Below are 27,055 nucleotides of genomic sequence, written 5' to 3'. Positions count from 1 at the left end.
CACACACACACACTCTCTCTCTCTCTCTCTCTCTCTCTCTTTCAAACACATACACTCTCTCTCGCTCTCTCCCACACACACACACACACACACACACACACACACCTTCTCTCGGATCTCATCTCTCTTGCGTTTGATGCACATCTCTTTTGCTCTCATGTACTGCAGCGTCTCTTTAGCCAATAGGACTCTGAGTTTCTCTTGTCTGGGCGTGGCCATTGCCCAAGAGGCGTGGCCAAATCTCTTCTGATCCTGTTCCATCTGTTTCACCATACCTGAAGAAAAACACACACACACACACACACACACACACACACACACACAGGTCAGTAATAAAAACATGGGTAATCAGCAGAGCGATGAACTGTCACACACAGATGAGAGTTCAGGGATGGAGAGAGTGTGTGTGTGTGTGTGTGTGTGTTGTGAAATGATATACTGTGAATCATTCTGTAGTGAGTAAATATCTGATGTCATTATTTATGAGAGGGTGTGGCCTCATCCTACGACACATTTAGAGGCATTTGCACAAATATGAAAGTTGTCTGTCCGAACCACAGACAAATGCAAAACAAGCTTTATTGTTTAAGCGCATTTTAGAATACATCCACACAAACATTCACATTATATTCTATTCTGATGATCACTGGAAAGATCTTAAAAAGACGATCTGTGTGCGTTGGCAGACTGTACTTGAGTTCACAAGAGAATCTATGATATATTTGTGCATTTTGTTGCTTTGTCACTTTTGAGGCATTTTCTAGACTGTGTGTAGACAGAAGTGATGCATCAGATGCATTTATTAAATACTTTCTAAAAGATCTGAATGCATAGCATGGTGTAAACCAGCCGTGTGAGACCTGTGAGCGCTCTGGACGTGTCTCTGAAGTAGTCGGCTGTGATGTCCTGTATGGAGTGAACAGCTTTTTCTCCTCGCTGATTCCATTCGTTCATCTCTGCCTCCAGTTCACTCACACGCTTCGGCCCCAGCTCCTCGTACTGCAGACATTTCTGAACGAACACACAGACACACGTCCATCAGCTTCTGCTGCTTCTTAACATCGTGTTTATCAGCTGAACCCACATTATCTTTCATCATCACATCTGTGCGCTCCTCCTGCTGCTTGAATGACTGACAGGTCAGATTTGGTGCTGATGTATGAAAGTGTTTTTTATTTGATTGGCTCTGGCGTGAGGTGTGTGCAGGTACCAGAATCTCCGTCTTGTAGAGCGTGGCGATCTCTCGCATGTCTCTGAAGGGCTGCAGAAGGTTCTGGTAGAACTTCGTCGCCACACTCACTAATTCCCTGTAAGTCTCATCTTCCTCCTCATAGATCTTCATCAGCCGCTGGAGCCCGTCAGTGCTGGGATGAGTCTGCAGCAGCTGAAGAACAACAACACCATCATCATCCTCACTCAACCTCAACCACCGGCAGAATGAAACTCTACTGAGCGGAATAGAATAGAACAGAACTAGGGCTGTGCAACAGAACACAATCAAACCGAATGGAATGGAACACAATAGAATAGAATTGAACAATAGAATAGAATCAAACCGAATGGAATGAAACACAATAGAATAGAATTGAACAATAGAATAGAATCAAACTGAATGGAATGAAACACAATAGAATAGAATAAAAAAATAGAATTGAAGACAATAGAATAGAACACAATTGAACACAATCAAACAGAATGGAATGGAACACAATAGAATAGAACAGAACACAATCGAATATAACTGAATGGAACACCATAGAACAGAATAATCCAATAGAATTGAACAATAGAATCGAGCCGAACACAATCAAATAGAATTGAATGGAACACAATAGAATAGAATAGAATATAATATAATCAAACCGAATGGAATGGAACACAATAGAATAGAACAATCAAATAGAATTGAACACAATAGAATAGAACAGAATGGAACACAATCAAACGGAATGGAATGGAACACAATAGAATAGAACAGAATGGAACAGAATAGAATAATCGAATAGAATTGAACACAATAGAATAGAACACAATTAAACAGAATGGAATAGAACAATAGAATATAGTAGAATAAAATAGAATGAAACAGAACACAATCAAACAGAATGGAATGGAACACAATAGAATAGAACACAATAGAATAGAATTGATCAATAGAATAGAATCAAACAGAATGGAATGGAACACAATAGAATAGAATATAACACAATAGAATAGAATAAAACAGAATGGAATGGAACGCAACAGAACAGCACAGCACAGCACAGAATAGAATTGAACAGAACAGAAAACACTAAAACAGATTAGAATAGAATCAAACCGAATGGAATGGACCACAATAGAATAGAACAGAATGGAACAGAATAGAATAGAATCAAACAGAATGGAATGGAACGCAACAGAACAGCACAGCACAGCACAGAATAGAATTGAACAGAACAGAAAACACTAAAACAGATTAGAATAGAATCAAACCGAATGGAATGGACCACAATAGAATAGAACAGAATGGAACAGAATAGAATAGAATCAAACAGAATGGAATGGAACGCAACAGAACAGCACAGCACAGCACAGAATAGAATTGAACAGAACAGAAAACACTAAAACAGATTAGAATAGAATCAAACCGAATGGAATGGACCACAATAGAATAGAACAGAATGGAACAGAATAGAATAGAATCAAACAGAATGGAATGGAACGCAACAGAACAGCACAGCACAGCACAGAATAGAATTGAACAGAACAGAAAACACTAAAACAGATTAGAATAGAATCAAACCGAATGGAATGGACCACAATAGAATAGAACAGAATGGAACAGAATAGAATAATCGAATAGAATTGAACACAATAGAATAGAACACAATTAAACAGAATGGAATAGAACAATAGAATATAGTAGAATAAAATAGAATGAAACAGAACACAATCAAACAGAATGGAATGGAACACAATAGAATAGAACACAATAGAATAGAATTGATCAATAGAATAGAATCAAACAGAATGGAATAGAACACAATAGAATAGAATAGAACACAATAGAATAGATCAATAGAATAGAATCAAACAGAATGGAATGGAACACAATAGAATAGAATTGATCAATAGAATAGAATCAAACAGAATGGAATGGAACGCAACAGAACAGCACAGCACAGAATAGAATTGAACAGAACAGAAAACACTAAAACAGAATAGAATAGAAAATGTCGCGTCTCACCGCGCCCAGCGTGTCTTTGGCGCGCGTCATCTCGTCGCGCATCGCTTTGCATTTAAACTCCTGCAGGTTTTCGAAGTACTCGCGCTCGTCCGCCTCAGTGACGCTGAAGAGCGCGTCCAGCACGATCTTGCGGCCGCACGCGTCCACCGCGACGCCGAAGTAGCGCTCCAGCTGCCTGCAGGCCGCGTCAGCATCGCACCGCGGCGCGCTGGAGAACAGCAGCTCCCACAGGCTCGGCTCGCGGAAGCGCGTCAGGTCGGGAAACAGCGGGCCGAGCTCATCCCGGACGCCGCTCAGGTGCGCTCCGACGCCGCTCAGCTGCTCGCCGGAGAACAGACCCGCGCAGCTGCCGCTCGCGTCGCCGCGCCGCTGCAGCGTCCGGTTATGACACGTCACCGCGAACTTCGTCTCGATCTCGTTCCACTCCACGATGAATCTGAGTTTGTGGCTCTCGCTGTCGTCGAAGGCGTCGCGTTTAACGGCGACCCATCCGTCCAGACTGTCCATGCGCTCGCTGTCCGCGTCGCTCATCGCGTCGGTGTTTGTGTTGCGCTTCCGCCGTCATCAGCTGGCAGCTTCCTGCGGTCACGTGACGGGGAAGTCCCGGATTGATTTGTACAAACTGTATCTGTACGATAAGAGCTGCTGCTACAAATACCCGAACTGTAACATTAAAATAGAAATCATTCCATTGTTACAGTAGTCATCAAAGGGTTATGACATCCCTCACATCTTTAACTGGACAATAATGGAAAACAGACAGCAAATGTGAATTAAAAACACACAGAACAAGAGCTAACACTCTAAATCAGATGAGCCCATACTTTACATGATATTTCTGTTTAAACATGCAGATGAAGCACGTGTGTTTTATAAACTTAACCCTGCTGATGCAGATCAGTTCTGTCCATTAATATTCATTCATTTAAAATGATACCACTGAAATGATACTTTCTTACATTTTCTATAAAGGCTTTATTGGATAAATAATTTGATACAATTCAACCCGATTTGAAAACAGAAATAATTTAACCAATTTTAGTGAATCGATTTGAAGAATATTATTGAAGCTGTCCTGGGTTTATAATTTATGATTTGTGTGTCAGATGTATCTAAATTAAAGTCTAAATATAAACAGTATAGGCCTATTTAAATGTAAACTTTACATCTGAGTTAATTAGATCATGGCACCGACTGAAGAACCGAATCTGTGGTTTAGGCGTCGCTTGACCTTCATATTGCTGTTCAACTGTAAGCGCTACAGTAAATGTGTTCCAGTAAAGCAGGTGTTTGTATCGTGCAGTCCTGAGGGGTTTTTGAGCTCCTGCTGATATTCGATCCGTCGATCTATATTTATCTGCTCGGAGCTCGAAGCGCATGCGCAGAAACTCACTCTACACCGAACACACCGAGGACCGGCAGGTATTTATGACTGCTTTATTACTTTGATGATTTCTGTTTGAAGCAAAATCAAGAAAACAATAGCTGTAAAGTAAGTGTGTGTGTGTGTGTGTGTGAGAGTGTGTGTGTGTGTGTGTGTGTGTGTGAGAGAGAGTGTGTGTGTGAGAGAGAGAGAGAGAGAGTGTGTGTGTGTGTGTGTGAAAGAGAGAGAGAGAGAGAGAGAGAGAGTGTGTGTGTGTGTGTGTGTGTGTGAGAGAGAGAGAGAGAGAGAGTGTGTGTGTGTGTGTGTGTGAGAGAGAGAGAGAGAGAGAGAGAGAGAGAGAGAGTGTGTGTGTGTGTGTGAGAGAGAGAGAGAGAGTGTGTGTGTGTGTGTGTGTGTGTGTGTGTGTGTGTGCGTGTGAGTGTGTGTGTGGGGGCATATTTTCTGACAATATTTCTTGTAGAAAAACAAAACAAAACCTCATCTTAGGTTTTATAAGTGTATTTTATGGTAGTCGTTATAAATAACTTGTGTTGCAAACAATAGATAGATAGATTCAAATCACCTTTTAAAGTCAAATCTCTCTCAGAGTACTTCACTGGCATGATTGTTTTACATTCAGTGCTGCCGTACAGCATCAGCACTCACACAAACACCAGAAAATACAATAAACACAACAGAAGCAGCAAGATATACGAGAAGAGATTGACTGTTGATTGCTTTGTAAAAAGCACTATATAAATAACGGTGAATTGACTTGACTGTCCAGACGGTGAATGACTGAACTAGTGAACATGAACGATGTGTTTCTGTCGGGGATCTGCTGCAGGTGTCGGTATGGACGTGTATGAGGTCAGAGGTCATCTGGACGTGATCGCAGAGGAGCTGACGGCGAGTGAGGAGGAGGAGGAGGCGGCGTTTGTGATGGTGCAGGACTCTGCTGATGTCTCCACACTCGCCGGCGCACAGCAGATGAAGGTGAGGCACAGATTCACGAGCGCGTGACCCGAGCGTCTGCAGTGTGTGACGCGGCGCTGTGCTTTCCAGGAGCAGCTGTCCAGAAGCAGGAGCAAGCTGAGCCAGAAGATCGTCCAGATGGAGAACTTCGCCAGTAACCTGGAGGAGATCTTCATCACTGTGGAGGTTTGCACACGGTCTCTGCTGCGACAGGTGGTGTTTGGGCGGTGTTTCATCTGCACATGTGTGTCTGCAGGAGAACTTCGGCCGGCAGGAGCAGAATCTGGAGCAGCACTATAATGAAGTTCTGCAGACGCTGTCGCAGAGGAACGAGGCACGAGCCGTGGCGCTGGACGAGCAGAAGAACCGCAAGCTGGAGTGTTTGTACGGTCAGCTGCTGCGGTGCGGCCGAACACTGGACGCATCCAAAGAGCTGATCGAGAGCGCACAGGAGCTCCACCGCAGACCAGACAAACATGCCTTCCTGCAGGTCAGAGACAGCCATTCAGTCTTATTAGAGAATCGTGAAATCAAACACTGTTCAATCTGACTGCTGTGGGGTGTTTGACCCGCCCTCCTTCTCTGATTGACAGGCTGTCATGCCAATAATGAAGAGGTGAGTAGATGCAGTGTGTGGTTTGTCTAACAATCATCATTTACTCACCTTAACGTCGTTCCAAACCCATGTGAGGATGTTGATGATGCTCTTTTCATACAGCCAGTGGGATCATGAGCTGAAAAACCAAAATTGCCTTGACCTTTTGACATATAAGAGGTCATTATACTATAAAAACATCGTTGTAAGTTTCAGAACTCAAAACTTTCTTGTTCATCTAAAAACATCTTGAAGCCAGCATTTTACTGGACCACAATAGAATAGAACAGAATGGATTCTGCAGGTCTGTTTAGCCCCGCCCACCGATTCTACAGCAGTCTGTTTAGCCCCGCCCACCGATTCTACACCTCAGCACAATTCTGAATAGGATTTTCAGAAAGATTGAAACTAAAAGACGGTGTGCACTGATAATATTGTATCTGACAGTTATGTGGCAACACACAAGTTTGAGTATGTTTTAATTTTGTGATCACTGTTGCTTTGTCTTTTCTTACAAATCGTTTGATTTGTATTGAGTTATTTATGCGTTTTTGACCTAAATCACAGCAGCGAGCATCTATGAGGAATGTAGACCGTCAATCATACACAACTATTAGCCAATCACAGCAGTGGGCGTTTACTTCCGAGTCTTCAATCCTCCACTCCTATTCAAACAGAGCGTTCTGATGAGGGGGGTTAAAACAGCACAGAAAATAGCCTATTACTTCTACATTATGATGTTTTTTTATGTAAAATCTTGATAACATTATAAATGGACCTCAGAGAACAGTACAAAATAAAAAAAACAGAGGCAGTTCATGACCCCTTTAAGATTCACTACGACTCATTCTCGTTTCTGCATATTCACATCTGCTGCATCACGACTGTTCACAAAACACCCGTGAACCGAGAACATTTGCACAGTTTGTAAATGCGATCAGCAGGGGCTTTCGAAGCGCTCATCCTCCGTTTGGATTTACAGTGGATGTGCCTAATAATCACAGTAAACAGTAGATCAGTGATATAATAATTCATTATACTGACATTCTGTTATTTAATTGCACGTCCATCAGTCCTGAGCACTAACTCTGCTAACCCTAGAAGACTCGCGGGACCCTAACCCTAACTCCAGGTCTAGGGGAATCTGGGATGTTCTGTAATGTTCTGTCCAATCAGAGTGGAGCAGTTCTCCAGAGAGGAAGCGGATCTGAAGCTGGGAGTGTCTCTGGACTTCGAGGTGCTGACGACAGATCTGTCCGATGTCAGACAGATGATGGAGTCCATTAACGTGCTTCCAGGTCAGACGCCAACCGCTGCTCGTTTATATTTACATTCACTGTGTTCCATTTATGCACTTTTATGCCATAGAAACATAGAAGATGCAAATAAAACTTCCAAAATGTGCCTAAAAACAGATTCACCTGAAGTGGATAATCTTTTATTTGCCGACATGTAAATAAACTGCAGTGGAAACATTTACATATGCTAGACAAATTCCTACTGGCACAATAAGAGAAAGTCATGTGACTGAATAATTGACAAAGAGACAAATATTATTTTTGCACAATTCAGATTTTGGGAATGTAAATGATGCTCTCGACAGTGTTAAACACTCACTCACATGAAAGGGCTCGTATTTGTCTGATTATTTTTCTGTTGAAGCTGAGACACAGTTATGGCTTCATTAATTTAGCTGTTTAAAGGGTTCGTATGATTGAGATTCCTGAACTGCAGCAGAACTAGTGCTAGAGTTATAACACATTATAACACACATCAGAGCTCCAGCTCTTCAGTTCACATGCGACACACTCTTTCTGCCCTGAGCTCCACTGCACTTCATGCAAATGTGTTTAGCTTCAGACGATTAACATGCAGCAAAGGAAAAACTGACTGTGTAGTGCACAAAAAAAGTCTAGAAAATGAGCCCTTGAATGCTTTCAGTCAGCAGGTTGAACAGGTGTGTTTGACTGTGTGTGTGTGTGTGTATAGCTCCGTCGGCTCCGGTCATGAATCCGCAGATCGCTAACTCTGCCACCGACACATCGCTGCACGTGTGCTGGAGTCTGTTCTCGGACGACACCGTGGAGTTTTACGAGCTTTACTGCCGTCTGATCTCTGACGACTGCACTATGGAGACGCCGCAGGAGGGTAAACGCATCATTTACTACCCAAACCCCACTGGTCAACTCAACACGCCTTCACCTGTCAAAACAGACTTAAATCTAATCGCAGCAAACAGTAATGCTCAATCTGTCAGGATGTGCTAGCTGCTCTATACTGAGGTATTGAGGTCAGAGGTTAGGGGTTGGGCACAGGTTAGGGTTTAGACCAGGGCTTCTCAACTCTGGTCCTTGAGGTCCACTTTCCTACAGAGTTGAGCTCCAACCCTGATCAAACACACCTGAGCCAGCTATAGAGTTACAGACAGGGGAGTTTGATGATGGATGGAGCAGAACTCTACAGGTAAGTGAACCTCGAGGCCAGAGATGAGAACCAGGGCTGTAAAACTCTACAGACACTGAGGGGGACGAGTCCTAATAATCAAGACAGATTGTCCCCCATAATATCTCAAATTTTGCTCTGCGCTGCTGTTTATCTTTAGGATGACAAAAGGTTTTAAAAGTGACATTTTTAGTCTGGTCTGCTTCAGTGCTCATTATTGTCAAAATGATTGAGATGACCAATCAAATCCAAGTAGACAGAGTTTACGGTTCACAGAAGCAGAGCGCGAGTTACAGTGCAAAGCGTCAGTTTTTAGCAAAACATTTAATATTTGAAAACTGTTATATATGGTATATATATATATGGTATGGATATATGGATATAATAGGATATATGGTTAAACGACCAACTATGAATACTACTCCACCTTTTTCCTCAAATTTCACCCATTTGAATTGAAAACGTGATTCATGTAATTCCTCAATGAATGTGACGAGACAAGAAACATTTTGGTTTTACATTTACATTTAGTCATTTAGCAGATGCTTTTATCCAAAGCGACTTACAATTGGGGGATACATAAAGCAATTCTTCTTAAAGAGGCAAACAGATACAGGAAGTGCTTGTAATACCAAGTTCTTAGACATTGTTCAAATAAGTACAAGCTAGAAAGAGAAGGAATAAATAAAGAGAGAGAAACTTTTTTTTTATTTTTTATGATGAAGTCAAGTAGCTTCGAAAGAGATGAGTTTTCACTGAAAGACCTACCAGTGAGATAGGATTCAAACCAGCGAATTGGAAGCCTACGGTTTTCAACGTATTAGGCATAGAAATAAGAGTGAATGTGTGCATATTTTAAAATATTATTGACAAATAGTTGAAAATGATCACTTCACAACTAGAATTAGACCTAGAATTTCCTTCAACGTTATATTTCTTGATACTTTAAAAAACAACAACTGGTTTCCCCCAATATTCAAGACATGGCCTTGTAGAGAAGCCCTGGTTTGGGGTTTAGTATGTTTCAGCATTGTGCTTAAAAAGACCAATGCAGTCTTTAGAATGGGCTGCAGGGTTAGTTTTTAACTCAGAGTGTCCAGTCCTGCGGTCTTTACCTTCAAACTCACCTGAACCGACTCACTGAGTTCTGGAGGATTAAAGGGGTCATGAACTGCCTCTGTTTTTATTTTGTACTGTTCTCTGAGCTCCACTTATAATGTTAGCAAGTTTTTACATCAAAAAACTAAATGTAGAAGTAATAGGCTATTTTCCGTGCTGTTTTAACCCCCCTCATCAGAACGCTCTGTTTGAATAGGAGTGGAGGATTGAAGACTCGGAAGTAAACGCCCACTGCTGTGATTGGCTAATAGTTGTGTATGATTGACGGTCTACATTCCTCATAGATGCTCGCTGCTGTGATTTAGGTCAAAAACGCATAAATACTCAGTATTTTAAATGATCTGTTTAACAGACAAAGCAATAGTGATCACGTAAACAGTTACTCACACTTGTGTGCTACAACATTACTGTCAGAGCCAATAGTCTTTTAGTTTCAATCTTTCTGAAAATCCTGAGCTGAATTATGTCTTGTTTGTAAACAAATCCACAGTAAAATGAAGTGAACGGAGTTCTTACTGACACGGTCTGGATCTTCATTAAGAATAACGTTTATCCACCCTTTCCTAATGTTGGGATCAGAAGGAAGGCAACGCAAACACTGTTTTTCCACAGCTTGGCACTGCACAGCGTCTTGTTGTCTTCGGAGCATCTTTATCATTTGGTTTCTGCACAGACCTGTATTCGCCTCTCTCGTAAACACTACATGCGTTAATCGGTGCGCGGGGCTAAACTGGCAGTGCTGTAGAATCGGTGGGCGGAGGTAAACAGGCAGCGATGTAGAATTGACGTTGATCTTCTTCTGCGGAGGCGGCACTTATCCACACTATTACATCATAGATAGGAACATTCCACAAGCTGTGGTTTTGGCAGATCGGTTTCAATATAAGCTGTTTTTAGACTAACAACAAAGTTTGGGTTCTGAAACTTACAGGATGTTTTTACAGCACAATGACCTTTTACATGTCACAAAATCAAGGGAATTTTGGTTTCTCAGTTCATGACCCCTTTAATAGAAACATCCAGGAGTGTGTGTGGAGCTGAACTCTGCAGGACTGGAGCTGCTCACACACACGTGTCCAGTCAGCTCTGTGTGTGTTTGCAGTGTCTCAGCTGAAGGTGAAGGAGACGCACTGCACTGTGTCTGATCTGCTTCCTAACGCCCAGTATGAGCTCTGGGTCACAGCCACCAACACCACAGGCATCAGCCCGGCCAGCGAGAGGGCCGTTTACATGACGGGTACGTGCCGCTCATCTGCAGAGCTGCTGTAGTGGCCGAGTGTGTAACGCTGTGTGTGTGTGTGTGTGTGCAGTTCCCTCTCCTCCGGTTCTCAAGCCGCGGCAGTGCGTGAGCAGCCTGGACGCGGCGCTGATCCGCTGGGATTCTGGAAACACCAACCCGGTGGAGTCGTACACGCTGGAGTTTCACCGGACTCACGCAGACGGCGGCTGCTCCGCCACAGAGTCAGTGAGCTTCATTGCACACATCAGAATGAGTCCAGAGATGTGTTCTGGCATCATGTACTCACCCTCACATCGTCCAAACCGTACCACTTTCTGCCCAACAGAGGAGATGTTTCGTGTCTCAGCTGAAGGTGAAGGAGACGCACTGCACTGTGTCTGATCTGCTTCCTAACGCCCAGTATGAGCTCTGGGTCACAGCCACCAACACCACAGGCATCAGCCCGGCCAGCGAGAGGGCCGTTTACATGACGGGTACGTGCCGCTCATCTGCAGAGCTGCTGTAGTGGACGAGTGTGTAACGCTGTGTGTGTGTGTGTGGGTGCAGTTCCCTCGCCTCCGGTTCTCAAGCCGCGGCAGTGCGTGAGCAGCCTGGACGCGGCGCTGATCCGCTGGGATTCTGGAAACACCAACCCGGTGGAGTCGTACACGCTGGAGTTTCACCGGACTCATGCAGACGGCGGCTGCTCCGCCACAGAGTCAGTGAGCTTCATTGCACACATCAGAATGAGTCCAGAGATGTGTTCTGGCATCATGTACTCACCCTCACATCGTCCAAACCGTACCACTTTGTGCCCAACAGAGGAGATGTTTCGAAGAATGTTTCAGCTCATATTATGACAATCAGTGGGACCCAAAGCTGCAAAAAGAAGAAAGATAGTGTGACTCCATATTCCAAGTCTCCTGAAACGACACAATCACAATTTATATCATGATAATTTAGTCTGTATTCAATGTAATATCAAGTCAAAACACTGATCAACGCACAAACGAGGTCTGCCCGGAAAGTATCCAGCCATCTAATATGAAAAATAGAGACATTTATCAAAGAAGATACAAGAAACTTGTTTCAGTTTCCTTCAAAGGTGAATTAAGTTTGGGAAAAGCCAGGATGTTTTCCTCGTAGTGCATCTCTCATCTCATATTTTTCATATTACATGGCTGGATACTTTCCAGACAAGTCAAGTCAAGTCACTTTTATTTATATAGAGCTTTTAACAATACAGATGTGTCAAAGCAGCTTTACAGTATCATGCCACAGGCTGATTGTCTCCATGCCACGCTGCACTGATGCAGTAATTCATGCAAAAGGAGGCCCAACCAAGTATTGAGTGAATGTACAGTGCATGAACATACTTTCCAGAAGGCCAATGTTTTTTTTATTGGTCTTATGAAGTATTCTAATTTGTTGAGAGAGTGAATTGATGGGTTTTTGTTAAATGTGAGCCAAAATCATCCCAATTAAAAGAACCAAAGACTTAAACTACTTCATTCTGTGTGCACTGAATTTATTTAATACACGAGTTTCACAATTTGAGTTGAATTACTGAAATAAATTAACTTTTCCACGACATTCTAATTTATTGAGATGCACCTGTAGTATCTGTGCAATCAAGTCAACGATATCGCTGGAAATGAAGTGTCCCCAACTAAGCAAGCCAGAGGAACCAAAACTCCATCGGTGACAGAATGGAGAAAAAACCTTGGGAGAAACCAGGCTCAGTTCTCCTCTGTAGCAGAGTTGTGTAAGAAAAAATTTAAATGAGAGTACAAACCAGCAGAGACAGGGTCAGTCTGTCCAAACCCAGTCCTGATTATATTACAGAAAACAGAGCAGAATAACAGCGGGGCTAGTGGGTAACTAACTAGCTAAACCAACTAATCTCCAAATAATGTCACTAACCTGCGAACGCTGGTGCTCCGAAGCGCTCAGTGCAGAGTTTGTGGGCCAGATTTGGAGATCCATCTGATCACCTGTTTGACATGAAGGCAGTGAAGCGTCCGCTCTCTTCCGGCAGGTCCGTCGTGGCGATCCCGTCCTGCGAGTGTCTGGTGCAGCTGCAGCCCTGGAAGCACTACATCATCCACATCAGAGCCGTGAACATCGGCGGCCCGAGCGACCGCAGCGAGCCCATCACCGTCTCCACCACAGGTTCCCACCACACCTGACATTCAGTTCAAGCTTCAATCAACGTTTATTTGTATAGCCCTTTTCATGATAGAAATTGTTGCAAAGCAGCTTTACAGAAAATGTAAGTTTCTACATTATATTTAGGAGTAGCTTATCAGTGGTGACTATGTCAAGTTGATGTCCATATCATAGAGTTAGTTAATGTCATGTAATCAAACAGACGGTCAACACTATTAACAGCAATGCTTATATTTTGCAATCAAACTTATAGCAAAGTTTGGTAGTTCTGTATGTTGAGTCAGTGTTGGCATCATCTGAGGTCCTCTGAGAGGTAGGCGTCTCTTCTCTCATCTCTTCTCAGATCTTCGTAAGGGCTGGATCCAGAATGAAGCTTGTGTAATTCCTAGTTATCTTGTGTCTGAACCCCCAATGTTATCCATTAGGTTATTCCTGAGTTTGGAAGCCAAATGCGAAAAAGCTCTACCTCCTTTAGTGGACTTTGCTATCCTAGGTACTACCAAAAGTCCAGAGTTTTGCGACCTTAGGGAGCGTGATGGATTGTAGCGTGGTAGAAGACTAGTTAGGTACGCAGGAGCTAACCCATTAAGGGCCTTATAGGTAAGTAATAATATTTTGTAACTGATACGGAACTTAACAGGTAGCCAGTGCAGAGACTGTAAAATTGGGGTAATATGATCATATTTTCTTGACCTGGTAAGGACTCTAGCCGCTGCATTTTGGACTACCTGTAGCTTGTTTATTGAAGATGCAGGACAACCAGCTAGCAGTGCATTACAATAGTCCAGTCTAGAGGTCATGAATGCATGAACTAGCTTTTCTGCATCAGAAACAGGTATCATGTTTCGTAACTTGGCAATGTTTCTAAGATGGAAGAATGCTGTTTTTGTAACATGGGAAATATGATTTTCAAAAGACAAGTTGCTATCTAATATAACACCCAGATTTTTGACTGTAGAGGAAGTAACCGTGCATCCGTCTAGTTGCAAATTGTAATCCACGAGATTCGGCGTACTGTCTTTTGGTCCAATAAGTAATATCTCTGTCTTATCCAAATTTAATAGGAGAAAATGATTGGTCATCCAATCTTTTACATTTTTAACACACTCTGTTAGCTTAGATAATTCAGAAGTTTCATCTGGTCTTGTTGAGATATATAGTTGAGTATCATCGGCATAACAGTGGAAACTAATCCCGTATTTCCTAATAATATTACCAAGTGGCAACATGTATATCGAAAATAGCAGAGGACCTAGGACAGATCCTTGTGGCTCTCCATACTTTACTGCCAATAACTGAGATGATTCCCTGTTTAAATATGAACGCACCTGACGAACACTTGTGTGTGATGTGTGTGAGTACAGGTACGTTCTTCCACCTGCTGGAAGACACAGCGCATCCGAGCCTGTCGCTGTCAGCCGACGGCCTTACCATGTTCTACCTGGATGAAGATCTTCCCATCAGTCACATGACCTTCAGCGACAACACCTTTAACAGGTGAGGCAGCAGCGGGTCGGTCAGGTCGGGTCGGAGCCGCTAACGCTGTGTCTCTTGCAGGTGCGTGGCGGTTCTGGGCGACCTGGTGCCCATCAGAGGCCAGTATTACTGGGAGATCGATATGGACGAGAGTGCAGAGTTCCGTGTGGGCGTGGCGTATGAGGACACACAGCGCAACTCGTACCTGGGCGGGAACAACACGTCCTGGTGCATGAGACACATCCTCACACCGTCCAGGTGCGTCGCCTCGCAGAACCACAGCAAACGGTTCAAACAATGAAAGTGCATTTCTCTTGGAATATGGGCGAAAGCATTAAAATGTTTACTTTAAACATTTGTGCTATGCAACACGTGCATCTGCAAGCGCGTTACTCGGCCTGTGGCACTCACTCTTTAAATTTACTAAGTGTAAACATTTAAACAAATGAAATCACTGCAATATGAGATACTAACCCTAATATTGTGTGCCATATGTGCAGAGTTGGCAGATTTTCGCAAGAACACCCGCTCAATTGCTACTCAAAACTAGCCCAAACATGTTTCAAGTGGGGTCCACTGATAAAAAATGCATTCCAAGGGGTAAAATACACTTTTTTTTTATGGGGTTCCCCGGTACAATTTGCATGACAGGGGCTAAAAATATAACTAGACATGAAAAACAACTCTAGATCAGGGGTGCCCAAACTGGGTCCTGGAGGGCCGGTGTCCTGCAGAGTTTAGCTCCAACTTGCCTCAACACACCTGCCTTTAAGTTTCTAGTATGCCTAGTAAGAGCTTGAGTAGCTGCTTCAGGTGTGTTTGATTGAGGTTGGAGCTAAACTCTTCAGGACACCGGCTCTCCAGGACCGAGTTTGGGCAGCCCTGGTCTAGAGTCTATCTGAACGCTCAGGCTTCTCTCTCCTCCTGCAGGCACAAATACGAGTTCCTGCACAACGGCTGGACGCCGGACATCCGCATCACAGTGCAGCCGCTGCGGATCGGTGTGTTCCTCGATTACACCCGCGGGATCCTGTCCTTCTACAACGCCGCGCTGCGGCAGCACCTCTACACCTTCAGCTGTCAGTTCCTGCACTACGTTCAGCCGTGTTTCGCACTGGATAACCCCGGAGCGCTGACGCTCTGCACCGGACTGACCGCGCCACCTCACGTCACGCAGCCCTGAGCCCACGGACAGGACTTAGATCTCAACTGATCTAGAGCTGAATAAACCACAGCCAGCATCTGTGTGGGGTTTCTTTCGTTTATTATTCCATAGGAACAGTTACACAGCAGTCCTGCCAGTAAAACATGTGATCAAATAAAGTCTGCGGTGCTGCATTTCTGCACAGACATGCGTTTAGCTGGAGCTCTTATTCCCGCTGCGCATGCGCTCCTCCTCATCTGATGAGTCTCCTCCATACGGAACGAGTCCAGAGGAGCTGCTGGAGTCTTCATCATCTTCATCATCAGATGTTCTTCAGCTGCAGGGAGATCAGAGACTTCATCAGCTCATTCTTCACGTCAGCCTCCAGAGTACAAGTCGTTATTGTGTTTATACTAGGGCTGCCCTCGACTAAGGATTCTTCTGGTCGACTAGTAAGTAAATTAAAAGTCAAATTAGTCGCATTATGAAAGTGCAGTATAGACACGTACACACTTAAATCACACCATTACCATCTTGAAAGGGATATTCCAAAAGCAACTCTTATAACATCTTAATCATAATATTGTCTTATTCCGAATAAGGTAAATAAACAGATTACTGACGTCCATGAAAATGCAACCCATGTGACTCAGGCTTGTGAATCACATGAGTGAAATCTGAAGCACTGCAGAATGAATTCTCTCGTTCTCTGTGTGAGGGTTTCACGGCTGAAGGAGTCAGAGATTCAGCAGACGTGAAGCTGCATCACTCAGGTCTGGAAAGACAGGTTTGTTGGAGTCAGATTCAGAGACGGTCAGATGCGTGTCAGCGGCGCAGTGAACTCTGACCTCCGTCTGTAGGCTGGAGTTGTTCTGGCTGCTGTTTCTGTAGGAGGCGTGTATCAGCAGAGACCACATGCTCCGAGGCCCCGCCTTCTTAGCCTCCAGACACACACACACACACACACACACACTCTCTCTCTCTCACACACACACACACACTCTCTCTCTCTCTCTCACACACTCACACACACACACACACACTCTCTCTCTCTCTCACACACACACACACACACACACTCTCTCTCGCACACATAGGCCATTATAAAAGATAGTTATATTATGTTCGAATATTATACTGTGGAGTTTTCCACAAAAATAAAGTCTGTTCAAATACATTATAACACTGATTATTTCCTACATGCATTATTCAGATTCCTTCAGAGTTAACACGAACATTTCTATTCATGCTTCTTCAGGACGCCCAAGCCTCTGTCTGTCATCTCTCAGCAGATTCTACTGTAGTGTCTGAGAGAACATGAAGAGCTGGGTAAAAGTACAGATCCGTGTCATACAATATTACTCCAGTGAAAGTTCAGTTTTCAATATTACTCGAGTGAAAGTACAAAAGTACTTGATTTTTCATGTACTTAAGAAAAAAGTACCGATAGACGAATGATTATTTAGCAGTTTTATATACGCCACTTTTATCATTTAATTTTATATTAGCACATATTTTTTATAATCCTACAGCTCAAAATACCTGGGATTCTCCCAAAATAGCCAATACGGAAATAATGCATATAATAAGGGAAATATAATTCTATTTTCTTCTTCAGCCTCGTCTGTGGTGTAAAGCACAGCTAGCATCAGCTAACACTATTGACTTATTTCCAGCACGGTTATAAATAAACATGTATATTACCGTAACGCCACAGACAGACGCGCAGCTGAATCCGGCTGGCTTCAATACTTGATTTTTCATGTACTTAAGAAAAAAGTACCGATAGACGAATGATTATTTAGCAGTTTTATATACGCCACTTTTATCATTTAATTTTATATTAGCACATATTTTTTATAATCCTACAGCTCAAAATACCTGGGATTCTCCCAAAATAGCCAATACGGAAATAATGCATATAATAAGGGAAATATAATTCTATTTTCTTCTCCAGCCTCGTCTGTGGTGTAAAGCACAGCTAGCATCAGCTAACACTATTGACTTATTTCCAGCACGGTTATAAATAAACATGTATATTACCGAACGCCACAGACAGACGCGCAGCTGAATCCGGCTGGCTTCACCTCTTGAGCCTCACATCAAAATAACGATTCTAAAGTGCATTTTTAACCATTCATTTTATTTATTTATCAAGAAATTCGGTTAATAAAATAAGCTTCAAAGTGGAAAATTAGACTATATTAGTGAATAATTGTGTAGGATAGAAGCATTTCTGCTGCTCGTCGGAACACAGCAGATGCTGAGACAGAAGCAATCGATCACAGACTGCTGCTGGCGCCTGTCTTTTATTAGAAAGGAGCATTCATACTGGTTTGCAATGCCATCCAGTTTGTTTAAAACATTTGGAGGTATAAAGTTTTTGTTACAATGTGACTTTGAGATATCTAAAACTGTCGGATTCTCATGAAGTCCTCTTGTATTGGGAAATGCTGTTTAAACATAACTTCAGTCCTCATAATGTGTCCTTATGGAATACTCGTGTATTTTATTATTTTGGAGGACTGGTGGCAGAGCTATTTGGTCGGTGCTGCACATTATGGAAAATAATGGCTGCTTTTTTAATTATGATTTCTGCACTAAATTTTATTTTAAGTGAGGAAAACGTTTATTTGAAAAGTATTCCTTTACCATTCCTTAATATGTTAAAGGGGATTTTAACATACTCCTCTATCATTCCCAAGATTTTGGATCTTAAATTAGGCAAAATAGATGTAGAAGATGAGAAGAGTACTAATAAGTTTAGAAGAAACTGTCTTGTGCAGGAAAGCTATCCTGGTCCAATAAGAAGGAGCTATATTTTTCAACATCTAAATAGGAAATCAGTTAATGAATTTAGTATTTGTCCTTTCCTCTTCCACCAGAATATAAAGAAGTGCACTTTAACATTGTGTACGATATTTATCCTGCGAAGGCATTTCTGAGATTAAGACGATATTTATCCTGCGAAGGCATTTCTGAGATTAAGATTTAATGTGGATTGTAATATTTCTCAATTCTGTTATTCTGTTGAACACGTATGTTCCCATTGTTATCTGCTTAATTCATTTTGGACTGAAGTATGTAACTGGACTAAACAAAGAATATCTATTTTTCCATCTATTACTTGGGCCCTGTTGAGCCTCAGCAGCAGCAGCAGTCCTGAACCTCAGCAGCAGCAGCAGTCCTGAACCTCAGCAGCAGCAGCAGTCCTGAACCTCAGCGGCAGCAGCAGTCCTGAACCTCAGCGGCAGCAGCAGCACTGAACCTCAGCGGCAGCAGCAGTCCTGAACCTCAGCAGCAGCAGCAGCAGCAGCCCTGAACCTCAGCAGCAGCAGCAGCGCTGAACCTCAGCAGCAGCAGCAGCAGCAGCCCTGAACCTCAGCAGCAGCAGCAGCGCTGAACCTCAGCAGCAGCAGCAGCAGCAGCCCTGAACCTCAGCAGCAGCAGCAGCGCTGAACCTCAGCAGCAGCAGCAGCAGCAGCCCTGAACCTCAGCAGCAGCAGCAGCGCTGAACCTCAGCAGCAGCAGCAGCAGCAGCCCTGAACCTCAGCAGCAGCAGCAGCGCTGAACCTCAGCAGCAGCAGCAGCAGCAGCCCTGAACCTCAGCAGCAGCAGCAGCGCTGAACCTCAGCAGCAGCAGCAGCAGCAGCCCTGAACCTCAGCAGCAGCAGCAGCGCTGAACCTCAGCAGCAGCAGCAGCAGCAGCCCTGAACCTCAGCAGCAGCAGCAGCGCTGAACCTCAGCAGCAGCAGCAGCAGCAGCCCTGAACCTCAGCAGCAGCAGCAGCGCTGAACCTCAGCAGCAGCAGCAGCAGCAGCCCTGAACCTCAGCAGCAGCAGCAGCGCTGAACCTCAGCAGCAGCAGCAGCAGCAGCCCTGAACCTCAGCAGCAGCAGCAGCGCTGAACCTCAGCAGCAGCAGCAGCAGCAGCCCTGAACCTCAGCAGCAGCAGCAGCGCTGAACCTCAGCAGCAGCAGCAGCAGCAGCCCTGAACCTCAGCAGCAGCAGCAGCGCTGAACCTCAGCAGCAGCAGCAGCAGCAGCCCTGAACCTCAGCAGCAGCAGCAGCGCTGAACCTCAGCAGCAGCAGCAGCAGCAGCCCTGAACCTCAGCAGCAGCAGCAGCGCTGAACCTCAGCAGCAGCAGCAGCAGCAGCCCTGAACCTCAGCAGCAGCAGCAGCGCTGAACCTCAGCAGCAGCAGCAGCAGCAGCCCTGAACCTCAGCAGCAGCAGCAGCGCTGAACCTCAGCAGCAGCAGCAGCAGCAGCCCTGAACCTCAGCAGCAGCAGCAGCGCTGAACCTCAGCAGCAGCAGCAGCAGCAGCCCTGAACCTCAGCAGCAGCAGCAGCGCTGAACCTCAGCAGCAGCAGCAGCAGCAGCCCTGAACCTCAGCAGCAGCAGCAGCGCTGAACCTCAGCAGCAGCAGCAGCAGCAGCCCTGAACCTCAGCAGCAGCAGCAGCGCTGAACCTCAGCAGCAGCAGCAGCAGCAGCCCTGAACCTCAGCAGCAGCAGCAGCGCTGAACCTCAGCAGCAGCAGCAGCAGCAGCCCTGAACCTCAGCAGCAGCAGCAGCGCTGAACCTCAGCAGCAGCAGCAGCAGCAGCCCTGAACCTCAGCAGCAGCAGCAGCGCTGAACCTCAGCAGCAGCAGCAGCAGCAGCCCTGAACCTCAGCAGCAGCAGCAGCGCTGAACCTCAGCAGCAGCAGCAGCAGCAGCCCTGAACCTCAGCAGCAGCAGCAGCCCTGAACCTCAGCGGCAGCAGCAGCACTGAACCAAACACGCTCGACACACGCATCTCACACACATCAGCATTGAACACAGTCCTGGATTGTTATCAGTTGACAGTCGAGCACAAATTGTCACCCGAGTCTCACCTGGACGGTAGTTTTATTATTATAGTTCTGCTTTACAATAAAAAATAGCTTTTTTTATTAAATCAAAAAGGGCAGTACAACAAATACTACAATGATGTAGAAATACTTTACAATTTAAATAACTCTTTTTGACATGACAGATGAGAATTTAAAGAGGAATCTGAAGAAGAGGTAATTCATCATGAAAACAATGTCACGACGCAAAAAAATCATAATGGTCCTAAATACAAAATATAATCTCATTTTTCTCTTTGTTTGGGAGTGCAGTGCTGAAGACGCTCCGTCTGTGGCGTGATTCGGAGGAAGAGGATCACATCAGAAATCGTATATTCAGCTGAAGGATAAATCATCCGTCTGAGCCCAGAAACACAGACTGAATCCAATCAACAGAAGCCTGATGAAGAGAGAGAAGCCGGCGGTCTGCAGACGGCTGAACAACATGAAGAACGAGTCATCATCCCTCCCCGAGGAGTCCAGTGTAAAACTGATCATCTATAAAAATATTGAGATTTACTTCATATAACGTGAGCGTGTTAAAAACCGCAGAAGTCCGTCGCCGTATAAAGAGCGCGTATAAAATAAGGCAGCAGTCTGGTCAGTAGATGACCACACAGAACATCTCTGGAGGAAAACCAAGTCTTCACAGATGCTCGCGAAAATAAAAACGTGACGCTTCCTTCGGAGTCTGCAGATTTTAAATACAATAACATCATCATTCGTGTTAATCACCTTTGGCGTTTAGATCATCTCTCATTCTGAGGGTATATTAGCTAGCATGATTCTCATCATTAGTTATTAATGATTAAAAAAAACAAAAACAAGGAACAGCTGGACCAAAATAAATAGCGCTCCACAGACATGTTTCTGACGCAGTCGAGCCGATCGCTAGTGTTTCTTCACAAGAGACGCTTTCCCTCCGTCCATCAAACGTTAGCTCCACTCATCCTCTCACGTGTGTGTGTGTGTGTGAGAGAGTGAGTGTGTGTGAGTGTGTGTGCGTGTGTGTGAGAGAGTGAGTGTGTGCGTGTGTGTGTGAGAGAGTGAGTGTGTGTGAGTGTGTGAGTGTGTGTGTGTGTGTGAGAGAGTGTGAGTGTGTGAGAGTGTGTGTGAGTGTGAGAGAGTGTGAGTGTGTGAGAGTGTGTGTGAGTGTGAGAGAGTGTGAGTGTGTGAGAGTGTGTGTGAGTGTGAGAGAGTGTGAGTGTGTGAGAGTGTGTGTGAGTGTGAGAGAGTGTGAGTGTGTGAGAGTGTGTGTGAGTGTGAGAGAGTGTGAGTGTGTGAGAGTGTGTGTGAGTGTGAGAGAGTGTGAGTGTGTGAGAGTGTGTGTGAGTGTGAGAGTGAGTGTGTGTGTGTGTGTGAGAGTGTGTGAGTGTGTGAGTGTGTGTGAGTGTGAGAGTGTGTGTGTGTGTGTGTGTGTGTGTGAGAGTGTGGGTGAGAGAGAGTGTGAGTGTGTGTGTGTGAGTGAGTGTGTGTGTGTGAGAGAGAGTGTGAGTGTGTGAGTGAGTGTGTGAGTGTGAGAGTGAGTGTGTGTGTGTGTGTGAGAGTGTGTGTGTGTGTGAGTGTGTGTGAGTGTGAGAGTGTGTGTGTGTGTGTGTGTGTGTGTGAGTGTGTGAGAGTGTGAGAGTGTGTGTGTGTGTCACTCCGGTGGCGGCCGCAGGCTCCGCAGCTTCTTCTCATCTAAACTCTTCCAGTATTTGAAGTTGTTGTCCAGATGCTGCATTAGATTGGGCAGATCAGCAAACGCTAGAAATACAGAGAAGGCACTTTAGAAATAACAATTATTATTATTACTGTCAACATATTCAACATGTATTTGATCTGAAATGATTTAAACAGGAGGATTAAACAGGAGCGCAGCATAACCTCAGCTCAACCTTCATTATAGACGATTACATTTAAAAAGATTGCAGTAAGAATCTAGTTGAAGTGATCTGTTTCTTACCGTCCCAAGCGTCAAACATGTCAGTGATGAAGTAGTCGATGAAGGAGATCTGGGATTTGGGAATGCTGCAGGTGTTGCGATCAAACACGGGCATCACCACCGGCAGACCCTGCTGCTTTTCCTCATCCGTCTGTGAATCAGAGACACGGCTGTGTTTATACTCGCTGATCAGTTCCTCTCACACTAACCTGCAGCACCTCACTGTTTCTGGATTTGCTCGGTTTAGATAGGGGTGCTCAGAAAGCAGTATCTGTCGATACCATCACCGATACCGACCTTTTTAAAACCTTCTTTTTATAATTTTATAACTATTTGTAGTGATACTCCAATCAGGATTTTTAGATATTTATTCAGGGCCTGAATTTCATTTTTGGAAATGTGGGTAATTCCCCTCTTAGGTGTCTCTGGTGAGGGGGATTTTTAGACATTTTTCAAAAATATATATTTATCTCACCTAAATGTTTGATCATGCAGTGCATTTTTGTTTAGACAATCGTGTAATTGTTGCACAATAGCTTACACACAGCCTGATTTCATGAGCTGTATGTGAGGTTCATACTCCGTTTGCAGTGTGTTTGCAGTCCATGTGTGTTACAGAAGCAGCTTTCACACAGGAGTCGCTCCTGATCCGCGGCTGTTTACCACAAACACTACATTTATCCATTAGTTTGATTTCAAATCCAAACAGTGTGTGCCGCTGCATGTCATGCCAAACCTCTCACAGCAGCGTCATCTGCTTGAGATCTGTTTATGAGATCGTTCTTTATAGAGACCGCCGATCGATCATCCCAAAGCGATTATCGGCCGATAGTGATCAGTAGCCGATCAATCGGAGCACCCCTAACTACAATCTACACACACGCTCACACACATACACTCACAAACGCACACGCTCACGCACTCGCACTCGCACACAGACACACACACCTGTGCGAAATACTCCTCTGAGATGCGTCCGGCCCACTCGATACACAGCTCCAGCGGTCTGCATGGGTTTGAGATATCAGCGCATTTGATCAACATCCTCTTCACCAGGATCCGGTTCTCTGGAGCCGTCAGGATGCTCTTCACCGAGTCCTCATCACCATTACCCTACACACACATACACACACACACACACCACAGAATGAATACTGACATCCTCATTAATAACCCAACACTCTCTGGGTCATTAAAGAGCGTTTACCTGTGTGCGTGCGTGCGTGTGTGTGAGTGAGCGTGTGTGTTTTTGAGTGTGTGTGTGTGTGTGTGTGTGTGTGTGTGAGTGTGTGTGTGTATGTGTCTGTGAGAGTGCGTGTGTGCGTGTGCATGCGAGTTTGAGGTGTGTGTGTGTGTGTGTGTGAGTATGCGTTTGAGGTGTGTGTGTGTGTGTGAGTATGCGTGAGAGTGTGTTAGTGAGCGTGAGAGTAAGTGTGAGTGTGCGTGAGAGTGTGCGAGTGCGTGAGTGTGTGTGACAAATGAGGACATAAATTTGTATAATGACAAAGGTATAACATAGGTATTACAAGGAGAAGGTGACTTTTCAGGACATTACCCCATGTCCCCACTTTTCAAAACGCTTATAAATCACACAGAATGGAGTGTATTGAAAATCTGAAATAGCACAAAGTCTCCTGTGAGGGGTAGGTTTAGGGGTAGGGTTGGTGTAGAGCAATAGAATATATGGTCTGTACAGTATAAAAACCATTACGCCTATGGAGAGTCCCCACTTTTCACAAAAACAAACCTGTGTGTGTGTGTGTGAGTGTGAGAGAGATTCTAACCCCGTTCTCCTCCAGTGTAGCCAGCGGTTTGTTGATGCTGTTGACAAACTTGTTGACGTGTTCGAAGTGTTTGGTCATCTCAGTGGCGAGGACCATGTCTATGACGGCCTGCCGGAGCGTGCGGTACTCGTTCCTGAGAGAGAGAGAGAGAGAGAGAGAGAGAGAGAGAGAGAGAGAGAGAGTGAGTGAGTGTGTGTGTGTGTCAGGTGATCTGTAGGGCTGGGACGATACGCTAATCTGCTGATTCAATACTATCCTGATATTGTGTGCAGATTCAATATATATTGCGATAATTGACTATTGCAATTCAATATTACAATTTATTGTGATTTTGTTCGCTTATTAAAGACAATGGAAAATACTTGATTATACCCTTAAAGAGACTGTAAATGAGTCCTATTAACAAAAAAATGCTTCACATCTTTCTGAACGTTTATTACAGGAGCATACACACACGCAGTGCATATTTTAAAATACCTTTCAAGTACCAAAACCCTGAACTTGCACATGAATATAATAGTCAAAAGTTCAACAAAATGAGTAAGAAAAAAATACTTTCTGAAATAAAATAAAGTACTATGTTACTTTGCATACAGTTTTAGTCATGTTTAGCTATGTTTTCCACCTCTTAGGAAAAGTAAAATAATTAAATATAAATAGATTCTGAGATAAACCAATCGTTTTAAAAAGAATCGCGATAGTTAGGCGAATCGATTTTTTCTCCCACCCCTAGTGATCTGATCGATACGGATGTAAACAGGATCTGAAATGCTCTGAGATCCGATCACTGAGACCACACTAATGAGATCTCATCATACTGCAAACACACACACCCTGAACCTGCTCACCTGTCAACCAACCACTGCGCTAAAACGAGAGGAAAATCAGTCCAGCTGCACACAGTTCACCTCATCTGCATCAGGAGCGCATCTAACGCTTCATCACAGCGTGTGAAACAGAGAGGCTCAGTTTAGCGCGTACCTCTCCATGTTCTTGAAGATGTTGCACTTGTCGTCTCGTGTGGTGATCTGGAAGGCCAGCGCGGCGTGGTGACTCTCCAGCACGGCTGTGTCGTTGTACAGAATGGCCAGTTCACTTCCTGCGTTACACAGGAAGGAGTTTGTCCGTCCAGGATGATCGACATCATGCACGGCAGCCGCGATCAGAGCCGCCACCTCGTCTATGGGGTCCAGACTTTGCTGAGAAAGAGACACACGGAGAGTGAAGCTGCAGCCACACCGAGCTGCGATCGCTGCGCTAACACCGTCACGTCTTTCATTAGCATCCGCTGACGATCACGTCTACTGCTAGTCAAACAACTGTGAGTCACATGACTTCAGCTGAGTGCTCTGTGTGGTGAAAGATGTTCACAAACCACATCACACAAACACAATAACAGGACACAAACAGCAGCATGAAGTGCGGATCAGCAGAACCCCTTCACGAGAACCGATCATGTGTTTGTGTCATGACTGATGGAGATTCATCAGTCCAGCTGGATTTCATGGAGCTTCTTTCTGATTTTTGCAGTCCAAAAAGTTTGAGCTTTTCTCAAAAATTGCAGTGATATTTGCAGCATTTAGTGATGTTTTGCAGTGAAAACACTATATTCAATATTATATCGGAGTGTCTGTTTACTCTAAGTGCAAATTGGCCGCCTTGTTGGCAGAGGCTATTTACACTAACTCTGCCCACCAACGTGTGATTGGGCGAGTCAACACTACAAAAGACAACCGCCAATCAACAACTTCAGTGGCGTAGAGCAGGGGTGCCCAAACTGGGTCCTGGAGGGCCGGTGTCCTGCAGAGTTTAGCTCCAACTTGCCTCAACACACCTGCCTTTACGTTTCTAGTATGCCTAGTAAGAGCTTGAGTAGCTGCTTCAGGTGTGTTTGATTGGGGTTGGAGCTAAACTCTTCAGGACACCGGCCCTCCAGGACCGAGTTTGGACACCCCTGGCGTAGATGGTAAAGCCCGATCAACCAGAGTTCGAACCCGCCTTTTGCTGAACTTTTTTTCTCCCTTTTCAAATCTCATATCACATTAGAAAGGCGTTTATTTTCAATAAAAATGAAGGAAATAATAAAAAAGTTGAAAATAAAGTATCAGGTAGGGTTAGGGGAGGTGTAGGGAGGGCTTTATATAAGGTCCCAATAAGGTGTGTGTGTGTGTGTGGTGTGTGCATGTCATGTGTGTTTGCGTGTATGTGTTGTGTGTGTTTGCGTGTGTGGTGTGTGTTTGCGTATGTCATATATGTTTGCGTGCGTGTTTGCTATGTGTTTGCGTGTGTGTTGTGTGTTTGCGTATATCATATATGTTTGCGTGTGTGTGTGTTTGTGTCGTGTGTTTGCTCGCGTCGTGTGTTTGAATGTGTGGTGTGTGTGTGTTTGCATGTGTCTGCGTGTGTGGTGTGTGTTTGCGTGTCGTGTGTGTTTGTATGTGGTGTGTGTGCGTGTGTGAGAGTGTGATTGTGTGTGTGTGCGTGTGTGAGAGTGTGATTGTGTGTGTGTGTGAGAGTGTGATTGTGTGTGTGTTTGCATGTGTCTGCGTGTGTGGTGTGTGTTTGCGTGTCGTGTGTGTTTGTATGTGGTGTGTGTGCGTGTGTGAGAGTGTGATTGTGTGTGTGTGCGTGTGTGAGAGTGTGATTGTGTGTGTGTGCGTGTGTGAGAGTGTGATTGTGTGTGTGTGCGTGTGTGAGAGTGTGATTGTGTGTGTGTGCGTGTGTGAGAGTGTGATTGTGTGTGTGTG

General features: G+C 44.5%; 3 protein-coding genes across 6 annotated transcripts in view; 1 reads left to right on the top strand and 2 right to left on the bottom strand.

Annotated features, from left to right (window-relative positions):
- LOC107595364 (WASP homolog-associated protein with actin, membranes and microtubules) overlaps positions 1 to 3,833 on the bottom strand; it is a 10,902-nt gene extending 7,069 nt beyond the window's left edge. Inside the window, exons 1-4 of one of the 3 annotated variants that reach the window (XM_016285749.1) lie at positions 3,230 to 3,833; positions 1,211 to 1,384; positions 861 to 1,011; positions 106 to 275 (exon numbers count right to left, since the gene is read on the bottom strand). In XM_016285749.1, the coding sequence (XP_016141235.1) occupies positions 106 to 275; positions 861 to 1,011; positions 1,211 to 1,384; positions 3,230 to 3,760 (1,026 nt within the window). In that variant the 5' untranslated portion in view covers positions 3,761 to 3,833. The remainder of the gene's footprint in view (positions 1 to 105; positions 276 to 860; positions 1,012 to 1,210; positions 1,385 to 3,229) is intronic. The other 2 variants (XM_016285748.1, XM_016285747.1) reach the window with 2 other exon arrangements.
- Positions 3,834 to 4,509: 676 nt separating this feature from the next.
- LOC107595363 (fibronectin type III and SPRY domain-containing protein 2) lies at positions 4,510 to 16,334 on the top strand. 2 transcript variants are annotated; one of them, XM_016285746.1, is made up of 13 exons: positions 4,510 to 4,651; positions 5,440 to 5,588; positions 5,658 to 5,753; positions 5,824 to 6,057; positions 6,161 to 6,183; positions 7,339 to 7,460; positions 8,152 to 8,310; positions 10,826 to 10,960; positions 11,034 to 11,184; positions 12,981 to 13,114; positions 14,476 to 14,608; positions 14,669 to 14,845; positions 15,518 to 16,334. In XM_016285746.1, the coding sequence occupies exons 2-13, from the start codon at positions 5,448 to 5,450 to the stop codon at positions 15,768 to 15,770; spliced, it is 1,758 nt and encodes a 585-aa protein (XP_016141232.1). In that variant the 5' UTR covers positions 4,510 to 4,651; positions 5,440 to 5,447; the 3' UTR covers positions 15,771 to 16,334. The 2 variants fall into 2 exon arrangements, with proteins under 2 accessions (XP_016141232.1, XP_016141231.1); XM_016285745.1 differs by lacking the exon at positions 4,510 to 4,651 and having other exon boundaries at positions 5,060 to 5,588.
- Positions 16,335 to 22,180: 5,846 nt separating this feature from the next.
- Positions 22,181 to 27,055, bottom strand: part of LOC107595362 (high affinity cAMP-specific and IBMX-insensitive 3',5'-cyclic phosphodiesterase 8A-like) — a 12,192-nt gene continuing 7,317 nt past the window's right edge. Inside the window, exons 10-14 of the mRNA XM_016285744.1 lie at positions 25,290 to 25,507; positions 24,309 to 24,441; positions 23,473 to 23,637; positions 22,546 to 22,675; positions 22,181 to 22,346 (exon numbers count right to left, since the gene is read on the bottom strand). Of these exons, the coding sequence (XP_016141230.1) occupies positions 22,240 to 22,346; positions 22,546 to 22,675; positions 23,473 to 23,637; positions 24,309 to 24,441; positions 25,290 to 25,507 (753 nt within the window). The 3' untranslated portion in view covers positions 22,181 to 22,239. The remainder of the gene's footprint in view (positions 22,347 to 22,545; positions 22,676 to 23,472; positions 23,638 to 24,308; positions 24,442 to 25,289; positions 25,508 to 27,055) is intronic.

This window comes from Sinocyclocheilus grahami, unplaced genomic scaffold (genome assembly GCF_001515645.1).
Source record: "Sinocyclocheilus grahami isolate Dianchi unplaced genomic scaffold, SAMN03320097.WGS_v1.1 scaffold201.1, whole genome shotgun sequence".
Taxonomy (NCBI): domain Eukaryota; kingdom Metazoa; phylum Chordata; class Actinopteri; order Cypriniformes; family Cyprinidae; genus Sinocyclocheilus; species Sinocyclocheilus grahami.
This window is presented reverse-complemented; position numbering and strand designations above follow the sequence as displayed.

Bases quoted from the DNA above. Each gene is read 5' to 3' on its own strand.
- LOC107595363 (XM_016285745.1), top strand. From the start codon at position 5,412: ATGTGTTTCTGTCGGGGATCTGCTGCAGGTGTCGGTATGGACGTGTAT. The intron at 5,589-5,657 runs GTGAGGCACAGA...TGTGCTTTCCAG, and splicing joins CCGGCGCACAGCAGATGAAG to GAGCAGCTGTCCAGAAGCAG. The intron at 8,311-10,825 runs GTAAACGCATCA...GTGTGTTTGCAG, and splicing joins TATGGAGACGCCGCAGGAGG to TGTCTCAGCTGAAGGTGAAG.